We start from the raw sequence: 13,310 nt of genomic DNA, 5'->3' as shown, positions 1-13,310 counted from the left end.
AAGAGCCACGGACTGTTCCCATTGCGTTTGGGAATCTTCTGGGTTTATAGCTGGTATTGGTGCCAACCTGAAAAGCATTGTGAGTCCATCCTGATGCCTGAGCTGTGTGGCTTAAACCTCTGCAAAACCAATGCCTGAGAGTTGGGCCTCGTGTGAAAACTGCGTCATCTAAGCCAACCCATTCTGGAGGTGAATTCTGGGATGACTCTGGGGTCCTGTATCCACATTCGTGTCTCTTCCTTCCCTGTGTCCCAGGAGGGTGGGATATGCTTTAATGAACCTCTGGGCTGAAAGTGTCTAATCCTCTAAGCTTAATGACAGTCCAGAATGGAATTCTGTTTTAAAAGCTCTGGAGTTTACATCTTTTGTTAAGTAGGGATCAAAAGCTAGAATTAGGGCCAGGTGAGGTGGCTCACGCCTGTGATCCCAGCATTTTGGGAGACTGAGGAGGGTGGGTCACTTGAGGTCAGGAGATCGAGACCAGCCTGGCCAACATCGTGAAACCCTGTCTCTACCAAAAAATACAAAAATTAGCTGGGCATGGTGGTGCGCACCTGTAGTCCCACCTACTTGGAATTCTGAGGTGGGAGAATTACTGGAACTTGGGAGGCAGAGGTTGCAGTGAGCCAAGATCACGCCACAGCACTCCAGCCTGGGTGACAGAATGAGAGCCTGTCTCAAAAAAAATAAATAAATAAAGCTAGGAGTGAACCAAACATGTATACGTATATTTTTTGGTTTAGATACCTATTGCCTTCTGTGACTTTTATGTCAGTCTTAGGATCTCAAAGGACTTAAAAGCGGGACTATTTCTAAACATAAGGCGCTACGTAATTGGGAAGTGTGGCTGTTAACACTGTTTCCCTCCTAAAACTCACTGAGGAGTGGCTCTCCAAGAGGGTGAGTCCTCACCATGCCCATGTGTGTGCTTATGTGTGCATGCACACACATGCGTACTGGAGGCAGAGAGGGCAAGACAGGGCAGTGAAAGGGGGTGTTCATCAAGCTGGCAGTCTGAGGACCAGAGTTCAAATCCCAGCTCTAGCACTCTCTGACTGAGGGACCCCATCTCTCCAGTGGAGTTGCAAACAGAGCCTTATACCTGGCCAGGCCTGGGAGCTTTCCTTGCTGTTGTCACGGCGGGAGGTAGGTTCATAGCCCTGTAGGATGAGGTGCAGTTTCACAGAGGCTGAGATGGGCCTGGCAATCCAAAGCCTGTGCCATTGTGCACCCCCGCCCCGGGCCTCTCCCATCCTGCTCATGCGGTACCTGCTTAATGCATTGCTGCACAGGGACTGTCCCACGGCCACAGCCAGGGTGCAAGCGAGGGGCAGCAGGGACTGAGGGGGAGCCTGATCCCAGCCTCCCTGTGACTCTGACCTCCTCCCTGGGAAGCTGGCCCTTCCCAGTGGTGTGCGCCAGGCACAGCTGTCCAGTGATGCGCACAGTCCACAGGTATTAGGAAACTAAAGGTGCATGGCCAGTACCAGGCACGACATTCTTGCCCAAGGGCCTAAGGCATACTCAGTGTGGGATGGCAGGAGGCCAAGCCTGATAAGTAAGGGAGGGGCCAGCACCTGGTCCCGAGAGTCTGACCCCAGGGCCTGGGCTTCTCAGCCCTGAATTACTCCCCAACATCGTCCCAAACAAGCACTCCCTGGGACCCTGCCACCGCCAGCTCCAATTAGAAGACAAAGACTGGAAGCCCAGCATGTCCTTAGGGAGCCTGGAATCTGGGAGCAGGGCAGGCGTGCAAACAGATCATCACTGCACAGAGCAGACAGGCGAGCAGGGCACTAACAGGAGCCGTCCCATCTGCCTTCCTCCGGGACCAGCTAGCCAAGGCCACGGTGCTCGCCCTTCACCCGATCACAGTTTTGTCCTCTGCCCAGGTGGCTCCAATGAAAGGCCCCAAACTCCTCTTTGTAAAATGACCTGTCATTTCCCGGGGCCTTCCAGCTCTGGCCCTTCCCAAGTCTGAAGTGCAGTTTTTAGGGTGTGCAGCATCCGGGGGCTCCACAATGGGCATGGGCGCTCCCCTCTGGCAGAGGTTACGCCTGTGAGTCCTCACTGGGCGTTTTCCAGACCCCAGGAGAGACATGAGGCAAGTTAATGAAGACCAACAGTATTTGGGTTTCAAGATGTTGACCGCCTGCTTCATTAGGATGTCAAGTTTTTTTTTTTTTTTTTTTTTTTTGTTTTTTTTTTTTGAGACGGAGTCTCGCTCTGTCGCCCAGGCTGGAGTGCAGTGGCGCGATCTCGGCTCACTGCAAGCTCCGCCTCCCGGGTTCCTGCCATTCTCCCGCCTCAGCCTCCGAGTAGCTGGGACTACAGGCGCCCGCCACCGCGCCCGGCTAGTTTTTTGTATTTTTAGTAGAGACGGGGTTTCACCGTGTTAGCCAGGAGGGTCTCGATCTCCTGACCTCGTGATCCACCCGCCTCGGCCTCCCAAAGTGCTGGGATTACAGGCTTGAGCCACCGCGCCCGGCCAGGATGTCAAGTTTTAATGATGAGGAAGAAATCGGTAGAAAATGGTTTCTGTGTCTGGGAAGTTTCAAGTGGAGCAGCCCCATCCAGACCCGGCTGAGACGTGTGCTCCCCACCCCCACGCAGCAGCTATGCTTACACAGCGTTCAGCCTGGAGGTGCCCTGTCCCTTTGCATCCCTTCTCCCGAGGCCTGGCAGCGGATGGCAGAACCAATACCATCATTTTCACAGGGAAACAAGTTGAGCAGAGTAATTATGGCATCATGTGGTGCCCTAGTTTTGTTAAATTAGTCCTGTGGGTGGTGAGTGGAAGAGCGGCTGAACCCGGAGCCCACTCGGGGAAGCGGGCCCATTTCCCACCAGTCGGACCAGGAACAGATATGGAATCAGGGGCAGGGGCAACTTTTGTCAGCCCTCCCCAAACTGGCGACCAAGGGGCGCCTCTTCTCTTCACCCCAACCTGGCCTTTAGCAGAGCCTCTTCAAGCAACTGCTCCCCACAGTCACTCATGGACGTGGTTTTGCAGAGGTGGGGGCCTGGCCTCCCTTCTCCATGCCCAAATGTGTCTAGACCAGTGGGGTCCAGGGCTCTGTGAACACCCAGATGTTGCAAGCAAGGTTCTGAGGGCATATGTATCTGGGCGTATTTCCAGGCTTTATCTGTTTTTGCAAAGGGGTTATAACCCCAAAGCAGCCGAGAGGCACTGGTCAGAACCTCCAGCCCTTTGCTTCATTATTGGACTCCTACTAAGCAACTTTATAATTTCCTACCACAGTTACTTTCTAGCCAGCATGGGGGAAATTAACCTAAACTTCTAAACTGACCAGGCTCATGCAGAATGTATTAGTGATACCGTCGGGCTGTTCTCCCTGGCAGTCACAGACATGAGTTATTCTGGGTTGGAACATGCCAGCAATGCAGAGGGTACTATCAGATTATTTCTTTGATGTATAAGGAGGAAAAAGGAAACTTCAGTTCCTTTTTAACATGGTAATAGTTAAAGCTTATTTGATTTGTCTGTTGTTTTTGAATAAGAAAAGGTCACCCTCCTGCTGTCTTTGGGAAATGAGACACGTGAGTCAGTGTCCTGTGGCCTTCTGTCCTCACAGATCTCCTTCTGTCCTCATGGAAGCCACCATGAGAAAGGCAGCCTTGTGACCCCATTCTACAGATGAGAACACTGAGGCATCAGGCCACTCCATAAAATGCCCGGAGTCCTCCAGCCAGGAAAGTTGAACCAGGATTTGGGCTCTGGCTTCAGAGTCTCTGCCCATAGCCGCCGCCCAGTCCTCCTCTTCCCTGAAAGAAAACTTGCCTGTTCTTATGTTCTCCTTTAGGGAAAATCCCAGCTCTGCCTACAGGAGCAATAGCTGGCAGCTGGACTGGCTTTAATGGGAAATTAAAAAATAAACCCAGGCAATTTTAAAGTACCTTCAATTTGGTGACACGTTCAGCTGTTTTCAAGCTGCTTAGTAGTAGTATATCCACTCGTGATATAGGAGTCCGGGAGCCTTATAACCAGGGAAACTGAGGCTGGGAGGGACAGAGTGGGCTCATGTCAGAAGTCAGGGGGTCAGAATGAGGCTTGAGCCCCCTGCCGCCTTCCCAGGGGCCAGGCTTGGACAGGAAGAGGATTAACTGAGGACTTCGCATCCTCCAAAGTTAGAAGGGTCGTGGCCCCAGGGAAATGCAGGGCCCTTGGGCCAGGAGGCTGGGCCTCACCCGCTGGTAACTCATGGCTCTCACTCCCCACCTCCTAGAAGCAGCTGCCCCTTGACCAGATGCTGGCAGCTGGATCCCACAAGGGAAGTGGAATCTGACCCCAGATGAGCCAGGTCTGGCTGCAGCTGTGAGACCCACCCGGCCACTTGCCAACTTCATCATCTGGGCAGATCACGACCTGCTAAACAGGCTGGGGGTGGGATGCACGCCACCGTGGTGGGGAACGTAAGCTGGGAGCCAACTGCCTGGGTGGGATCCCAGCTCCTCCACCTGCTGGGCAGGTCTCATACCGTGGGAATCGATGTCACAACAAGCAAGGCACCTGCCATGTACGGCTCCCGGGAGGATCTGGGGACGGGATGCCTGGGGACCGCCTGGCCTGCTGCAATCCCGTGGGCTCCCAGGTGACCTGTGCCAGGACAGACCAGCATGCCAGTCCTCAGCAGAGGGCTGCCACCCTCCTTCACCTCCTAAGGATGATCATGATGGCCCAAGGCCCGTTCCTGTGAACCCTGCGATGCACCGCAGCGGGTAGGTGCCTCAGTGGCCCTGGGAAGGAGCCCGGGCAGCTGTGCCTGGTTAGGAGGCCTGCGCTGCCAGGCTGTGCCGCGGCTGTTGGGCCTGGTTCTGGCTGTAACAAAGGAAGGGTTGGCCTTGCTTAAGAACTGGCAGCCCCATCATGGAGCTCCCCGCACCCTGAGGGACAGATGCACAGGCCATGTGGTCCGGTGCACAGGACGATCTCCTGCCCTAGTCTCTGGAGACAGGAAGAAGAGACACAAAATCAAAATTGCGGCCTCAGAGAGGAGGGAAGAGGCAGCTTCTCTGCAAGGGGCACCACATAGATGGTGTCGTGGGGCTGAGACCACCCGGTTTCACCATAAAACAGCATCCCTCCGCATTTCCATCTGTCCTCGAGACCACTCTGCAGATCCCCAGTGGGCACCAGCAGGGCCCGTGCCAGCAGCATGGTGTGGGCTGGGGGCAGTTGGCACTTGACCCCTGCGGTGCCTGAGCAGAAGCACCTCTCTGAAGGTCCCCGGTGCCTTTCGGAGCCTCCAAACACACACTGACTGTTGGGGGAGTGGTTCGGGGCTGGCCCTGGCAGGACCTGAGCCTGGCTGGCGGGGTCCTGCCCGGGTGCTGAGAACTCACGTGGCGTTTGTTTTTCAGGAACCTGGGCAAGTCTGGCCTGCGGGTCTCCTGCCTGGGACTTGGTGAGTGTGGTGGTCCCCTCCATCCCACCAGGGAAACAGGCTGTGGGGGGGCCGGACATGGGCTGAACTGGACACCCCTTGGGAGGCAGGGTGGCCCGGCCTTTGGTACTCCCCAGGGAGTAGCTGCACCCAGAGCCCAGGATTCGGGGGGCTCGGTTGCCATGGCAACAAAGGCAGGTGGGAGGGGGCCTGGGATAGAGGGAGAGAGAGACACAACCTCAGCAGAGGAGGGGAGGCGGATACTAGGGGCCCCTCCATACACGGTCCCCACCCCACACCACAAAATCAGAGGCCCTTCCGGCCCCGGGAGTGCAGGGAAGACACCTTACCTTCCACGGTAGGCTCAGCTTACGAGTCCCTCCTGGAGCGCCATTGGATTTGGCCCTTTTTCCTCTCCTGTCAGATGCAAGGCCTGTTTCCAGAATGTGCAGTCCCCATCTCCCCTGTGCATGCAGTACACACACCCCACACACACAGCGCCCGCTGCAGTACGCATACCCTGCCCCCAACCACCGCCCACTGCCCTGACATCGGCCTCCCCGCTCCGTCCCAGCAGGAGCACGCAGATGCAACTGTCAGACCTGGTGTGTTTTCAGAGAGGCGTCCCTTGTGCCTTTCCTTGCAGCATGTGGAGCTACCTCAGCGCAGCTCTGACAGGCATTTCAAAAGCCCCAGACCTGCTGGGCCCATAGCCAGCAACCCGCCCTAGAGACTTTCGTCCCCTCAGTTTAGTGACCCCAAGAGAGCAGGACTTCCTCTGAAGGCCAGGTGTCCACGCACACCAAGGACACCCTGGCCACAGAGCAGCACAGAGGGACTCCTGTGGCTGCCCCCTGGGCCCTGCAGCCTGAGGCCTGAGCACCGACGGGAGAATCTGGCTTGCTGCTGGGTCCCTAACTTGAACCCCTGTGTCTCCTTCCAGGAACATGGGTGACCTTCGGAGGCCAGATCACCGATGAGGTAAGACGGGGCTCTCCCGGCACCCCAGAGCCCAGCATGGGCTCGCCAGAGCACACGGTTAAGTCTGCTGCAGGGACCAGTGAGCACGTGCTCCCGGGAGCCAACGCGGCAGCCTGCCTCCCTCTTTCTGTTTTGCGAGGGTGCCCTGCCCCAGGGGAGAGTGGAGAGGTGAGCCAGGTGGCCGCGGCCAAAGGGAATGCTGAGTCTGGTGCCATCACCCAGCAGTAGATGCCTCGGGCCTCAGCATGTCCCTGAAGCTCCCCAGGACTCAGATTTCCCACACGCTTGACCCCCATTCCACAGTTAACGAGGAGAGTTCAGGGTGCACATGCTTCCCAAATTCTGAAGCCGGGTGCAGATTCTAGCTGCCCACATGCCATGGAGACTCCAGTAACTATCTATTGAGGTCATGTGGAATGCAGCCCCTGCAGTGCTTGCTGTAAGCTGAAGAACCCGAGATCTGCATTTCACCCCAGCATCCGCCATCCATTTCCCAGCTGCCATGAACCGTGTGGATCGCAGTCAGATGTATTTTGTTGTGGGAAGTCAGGGACCCCGAACGGAACCCCACCTCTGATGTATTTGCTGGGGCTCATGTCCCCACAGTTGGAACAAGAAAGTGAACACTAAGGAAAAGCCAGCTTGTATGCTGCCAGCGCCTCTGGGTCTCTCAGAAGGGCAGGGACAGCACACGCCCAGACATGCTTCTGGACAGTGAGGCAGCATCTCAGAAATGAGAGCGGTGGCATTTGCTCAGACAGCTCTGGGCATCTGCACAAGAAGCAATTTTCGCGTTTGTCCTACTTAGTACTAGAAAGGTTGTGTTTAAAAATTGATCAGCGAATTGATGTGAGACCTTTTTAGCTGTGATTGCTCAGATTTCCAAGGGAAAGCTTTGCTTCTATCAAAATTTAAATGCATATAGTTTGTGTTTGGGGTCACTTTTATCTTTTTTTTTTTTTTGAGACGGAGTCTCGCTCTGTCTCCCAGGCTGGAGTGCAGTGGCGCAATCTCAGCTCACTGCAAGCTCTGCCTCCCGGGTTTACGCCATTCTCCTGCCTCAGCCTCCCGAGTAGCTGGGACTACAGGCGCCTGCCACCACACCCAGTTAGTTTTTGTATTTTTTTAGTAGAGACGGGTTTCACCGTGTTAGCCAGGATGGTCTCGATCTCCTGACCTCGTGATTTGCCCGTCTCATCCTCCCAAAGTGCTGGGATTACAGGCTTGAGCCACTGTGCCCAGCCCACTTTTATCTTTAAGACAGTAGCTGGTCAGGTGCGTTGACTCACACCTGTAATCCCAGCACTTTGGAAGGCTGGGGCGGGTGGATCACCTGAGGTCGGGAGTTCAAGACCAGCCTGGCAAACATGATGAAACCCCATGTCCACTAAAAATACAAAAATTAGCTGGGCGTGGTGGCAGGTGCCTGTAATCCCAGCTACTCAAGAGGCTAAGGCAGGCGAACTGCTTGAACCCAGAAGGGAGAGGTTGCAGTGAGCTGAGATCATATCACTACACTCCAGCCTAGGCCACAAAGTAAGACTCTGTCTAAAAAAAAAAACAAAACAAAAAGACAGTAGCTGGTTATAGGATGATTTTCCCCTTGCTTTGAAGTTGCTGGATAGGCGCTATCTCAGGATCTCAGGGTGAAGTCTGGAGTTATTAAGGCAAAAGGAATTGCCTTACCTTAGCCCACCAGATTTGTTCATATGAGCTCGGGGGCCCATAGGGTTCAATCTGAATCAGCCTTGCCTGACTCGGCCTCGTTTCCCTTTCGATGTGGTTTCTGAAGCAGGATGGGAGAATTCTGTAGAAGGGCATAACTTCATTTCCAAACAATATTAGCTGGGTGGCCTGTGATGTCCTGTGGGAAAGATATAAACAAGCAGACAGACTAGACCCATCCAACGAGATGATGTTTTCACCAGCAAACCAGGCCCCCCTCAGAGCGTTAATGAATGGCCCAGTGGCAGCCCCACTGGCCCAGACCTATGCAGTGTCTCCATCAGGAACACAGTGATGGACACGTGTGAAGAGATTGGAGGTCATTTCTAGAGGACACCAAGTTGGAAGGACAGAGAGTAAAATAGATGGCAGAGACGGGGTTCTGAATGGTTGTGGCAGATTAAAATGGCTTAGCAAAGGAGCAAGACAAATTTTTGTATTAATCCTCCAGTTAGTGTCAAAAAAGAAATCAGTATGTCTAGAACAGGGGGCCCACCTGGCTGCGGTTCAGATGAAGAGGATTTGTGCACTTCAGGTTCTGTGGCTCAGTCCAAGCCAGCAAGGAAGCAAGGACCATCCTGGACTGCTTTTTTTGTTTTCAGTTTTTTATTACATATATGAAACATAAAATTTGCCTTTTTAACCATTTTTAAGTGTACAGTTCAATGGCATTAAGTACATTCACATACTCTGCCACCCTTACCAATATCTGTTTCCAAAATATTTCATCACCCCAAACAGGAGCTCTGCACCTTTAGACAATAACTTCCCATCCCCTGGTCACCTCTAATCTACTTCCTGTCTATGAACTCTGCAGGTTATTTGTATAAATAAAGTTTTATTGGGACATAGCCACGCCCATCATTTACATGTAGTGGCTGCTTTCACTCCACAAGGGCAGAGCTAAGTAATTGCAACAGAGACTCTGTGGCCCACAGTGCCTGAAGCATTTAGTATGTGTCCCTTTACAGAAAAGTCTTGACGTCCCCTGTTGCATGGGCCGCAGCAGCTGTGCCCTGCAGTATCTGCAGGGTTGTTGTGTGAACAGCAGCTCAGCCAGTTCTATGCCATGCCAGGAACCAAATGAAAGCTTGCCCAGGGATGGAACAAACCACCTGGTGAGGCAGGAATGACAGCCACCCTCACATGGCACAGGGCAGAGTCCACAGTTTGTAGGACACCATCACATTCTCAGCCAGTGCTCCCAGGAGCCCATGAAGGGATCAGACCACACTAGGGACCCTAAGATGACATGACGCCTGTCGGAGCCACCACCACGGTGGTTTCAGGTCTCCAGCCCTCCTGTTGTTAGGTGCCCTTTCTGTGGCCTCACACTCCCCATTAGAAGCATGTGTTCAAGACAAGCCAAACAATAAAAATTTAATAGAAGTAGTGGCTGAGAACCTTACACTTATTATCTCACCTAATCCTCTATTACCCCAGGGAGGCAGGTGCTATTCCCAGTTCAAGGAAGCTGAGCCTCTGGCCATAAACAGGTAAAGGGGTCTCACCTGGCCGCTGGCCACGGGGCATTCCACCTGGTGCTCTTTGCCTCAACGCTTGTGGCCAGAGCTCAGCTGTGGGGTAACCGTACTGGAGTAGGGACAGATTCCTTGTCGCCCCAGATGGGGTGACAGGGAGGTGGCCCATATGTCTCCTGAGCTTCCTTCTGACTTCAGTAACTGGAACCTAGATACTGGAAGGAACAAAAAGTCACAAAATAAAGGCTCCATAAAATGAACCAGGATGCAGCCACAGAGAGGAGGTCTTTAGAAGTCATGTTTTAGGTCTGGGGGCGGTGGCTCATCCATGTAATCCCAGCACTTTGGGAGGTCGAGGCAGGAGGATCACAAGGTTAGGAGTTCAAGACCAGCCTGGCCAATATGGTGAAACCCCATCTCTACTAAAAATACCAAAAATTAGCCAGGTGTGGTGGTAGGCACCTGTAATCCCAGCTACTCAGGAGGCTGAGGCAAGAGAATTGCTTGAATCTGGGAGGCAGAGGTTGCAGTGAGCTGAGGTCGTGCTACTGCACTCTGGCCTGAATGACAGAGCGAGACTCCATCTCGGGGGGGGGGGGGGAGGGGAAAACTCATGTTTTGAAGGACAGCATAGGAAAGGCCCGTGACAGCAAATGGAAAACGCAGCCAGTGTAGACAGCAGCAGCGCAGACAGCAGTCTGCGGAGTAGAGCTTCAGTTTTCTAGGGAAAGGGCAGAAAAACCTGGAAGAAAAATTACAGCAAAATCATAGCCATAAAAACATAAATAAATAAAACAGTGAGAAAGCAGAGCCCCACAATGCTGTGAGTCCCTCCCTCTCTTTCCTGCCTCTGGTCCTCCCAGTCCCAGGCGCCACCCTGGATGCAGCTGGAATTGTGTGGTGGCTTCGTTTTTGCTGAGGGACAGGTTAGTGTCGGTGTCTGCCATGCCGGACCCTGCTGATCCAGCTGCCTGCACGCCCTCGGAGGTCTGTGATGACCACAGGCGTCTGTGATTGGTCCACAGGCGTCTGTGATTGGTCGGGCTTTCCTCCCCAGAGGGAACCAGGCGTGCCCAGGGCCACTGTGCTCTGGAGTGGAGAGCGCCGAGCCCTTTGTTCTCGTCTGTGAACAGGAGTGGGAGGCCTCCCAGTGAGCAGAGCAGAGCCAGGAGCAGCCAGGTCCCTGCCTCAGGCTTGTGGAGCCCCTGCTTAGCGCCAGCTTCCTGCCTGCTCCCAGCCTCTTCCCAGTCACTCTCTTTCTAGAGAGGACACTTTCTCCAGTGGTCGAACGTGCTGTGGAGAGGGTGTGAGCTGCCTGTGGCTGGTGTAACAAGTAGCCACCAATGCATGGCTGAAAACAGCAGCAACGTATTCTCTCACGGCTCTGGGGGTCAAAGATCCAAACTCGGTACCCCTGAACCTAAGTCCAGGAGTCAGCCAGGCCGGGCTCCCTTCTCCAGGCCGGTACCCTTCCTGGCCAAAGCCCAGGAGTCAGCCAGGCCGGGCTCCTTTCTCCAGGCCAGTACCCTTCCTGGCCTAAGTCCAGGAGTCAGCTGGGCCAGGCTCCTTTCTCCAGGCTAGGACCCTTCCCGGCCTCTTCAGCGTCCGGCGCTGCTGGCCGTCCTTGACTTGTGCCCACATCCTCCAGTCTCTGACCCTGTGGACACTCTCCCTCCTTCTCTTCTGTCTGTCAAGTCTCCATCTGTCTCGTCCTCATATGGTCACCTGTGATGGCACTGAGGGCCCACTTAGCTAAGCCAGGACATTCTCCCCATCGCAGAGTACTCACGTTAATCCCATCTGCAAAGTCCCTGTTTCTACCTAAGGTCACATTCCCAGGTTCCAGGGACCTGATACCTTTGGAGAACCATTATTTAGTCGACTGCAGAGAAGAAAGTAGAAAAAGGAGGGCAGGGGGCGGGGGTCCTGACAACAGAGCAGTCGGGAAGCAGAAGAGGGCAAGGAAGCCACGTGGTGGTCCAGAGACGGAGCCTTCTGGGGGCCGAGGGGACAACCAAGGCCAAGCCCTAAGGTCAAGTGTTGGGGAGAAGGGGGTTCAGGAGATAGAGTCGGGGGTCAGGGTGCAGATCTGGTGGGGACTTTGGCTTTGACCCTCTGCGAGATGGAAGCCCCCGGAGGGCTTTTGCATGGAGGAACTTTGACCTGATTTAAAAGGTCTGCCAAGGCTCGCCCCGGCTGCTACACTGGGAATAGCCAGTCATGAGGGTGTCTCAAGAGTTCGGCGTGTGCACGATCCGACGCACTTAGAAGGCACATCCTGATGTGGCAGGGCTGTCGTGGAGCCTGGGAGGCCGCATTTCTGATCTCATGCTGATGCTGGCCTACGGTCCACGCTTTGCCTGGGGCAGGTGCAGAGAGAGAGGATGGAAGCAGAGAGCTAGGAGGCTATTGTGAGAAACCAGCCAAGAGCCGCTGGAGGCTCAGAGCAGGGTAGGCACAGTGGAGGTGGGGAGAGGGGTCAGATTCTGGACTAATTTGCTGGGAAGCCACAGCAGTGGCTGAACTTCATGCTCCAGTGATGGGAGGATTAGTCAAGGAGGGCTCCCCGGGGTTTGACCTGAGCACAGGTGAGTGAGATCTCAGTGGAGCTGATGCTGCTGCAGGCTGCCTCCCTCGCCCACACCAGCCCCAGGGCCTGGAGTGCCCTCCCCGACCCACTCCCCCTTGCCTGCCTGACAAACTCCTAAACACCTTTCAAAACCCAGTCTTTGTCCGGCACACTTTGGGAGGCTGAGGCGGTCAGGAGTTCGAGACCAGCCTGGCCAACATGGTGAAACCTTGTCTCTACTAAAAATACAAAAATTAGCCAGGCTTGGTGGCATGTGCCTATAGTCCCAGCTACTTGGGAGACTGAAGCAGGAGAATCTTTTGAACCCAGGAGGCAAAGGTTGCAGTGAGCCAGGATCATGCCACTGCACTCCAGCCTGGGCAACAAAATGAGACTCCATCTCCAAAAAATAAAAAAACACCCAGTCTTGGACATTCTGGACACGTGCTACCCCTTGGATGAATGTTGAACCTTGAGGACATTACACTCATTGAAACAAGCCACAAAAAGGACATAGGGTGTGACTGCATTTGTCTAAGGTTCCTAGAGTAGTTAAATTCATAAATACCAGAGAATGGTGGGTGCTGGGACTGGGGGCAGGGAGCAGAGAAGGGGAGTTACTGTTCAGTGGGTACAGAGTTTCAGTTTAGGAACATGACAGGGAGATGGATGGTGGTGATGGTTACACAACTATGCGAATGTACTTACTGGCACTGAACTATGCTTGAAAAAGGTTAAAATAGTAAATTTCATTATATGTATCTTACCACAACTTTAAAAATTCTCTTTGATAAATGCAGTAATGTTTTAATTAAGCAAAAAGAATGAAAGGGATCTTCATGAGCAGGTGTGGATTGGTTTCTAGGACGTATTGTGAGTGAAAAAATCAAAGTGAAGAAACATATGGGTAGTGTGCCTGCCCTCCTGGAAGAAAGATGGAGGATAAGAAAATACACGTGTCTGAAATACAAAAATGGAAAACAGAGCCCTGGGTCCCCTCCTCTGAGAAGCCCTGGCAGGAGCATGAGTGCCCTAACCACAGGCTTAGCCCCGACGGAGCCCGGCGCACCGTGCCCTCCTGGGCTCTCTCCTCCAGGGCCTGGTTGTGGGAGGCATCTGGGAAGAGTCAGGAGGAAGATGAAGAGGAAG

The 13,310-nt window shown here is 53.9% G+C and overlaps 1 protein-coding gene across 5 annotated transcripts in view; it reads left to right on the top strand.

The window, feature by feature from the left end:
* KCNAB2 (potassium voltage-gated channel subfamily A regulatory beta subunit 2) overlaps positions 1–13,310 on the top strand; it is a 113,500-nt gene that overhangs the window by 78,540 nt on the left and 21,650 nt on the right. For all 5 annotated transcript variants that reach the window (XM_033228621.1, XM_033228623.1, XM_033228620.1 and 2 more), the window contains 2 exons: positions 5,383–5,426; positions 6,349–6,386. In XM_033228621.1, the coding sequence (XP_033084512.1) occupies positions 5,383–5,426; positions 6,349–6,386 (82 nt within the window). The remainder of the gene's footprint in view (positions 1–5,382; positions 5,427–6,348; positions 6,387–13,310) is intronic.

The sequence above is a fragment of the Trachypithecus francoisi genome, unplaced genomic scaffold (assembly GCF_009764315.1).
Source record: "Trachypithecus francoisi isolate TF-2019V2 unplaced genomic scaffold, Tfra_2.0 Lachesis_group12, whole genome shotgun sequence".
NCBI classification, from domain to species: Eukaryota; Metazoa; Chordata; class Mammalia; order Primates; family Cercopithecidae; genus Trachypithecus; species Trachypithecus francoisi.
Note: the sequence above shows the minus strand (reverse complement) of the source record. Positions and strands in the feature narration are given on the sequence as shown.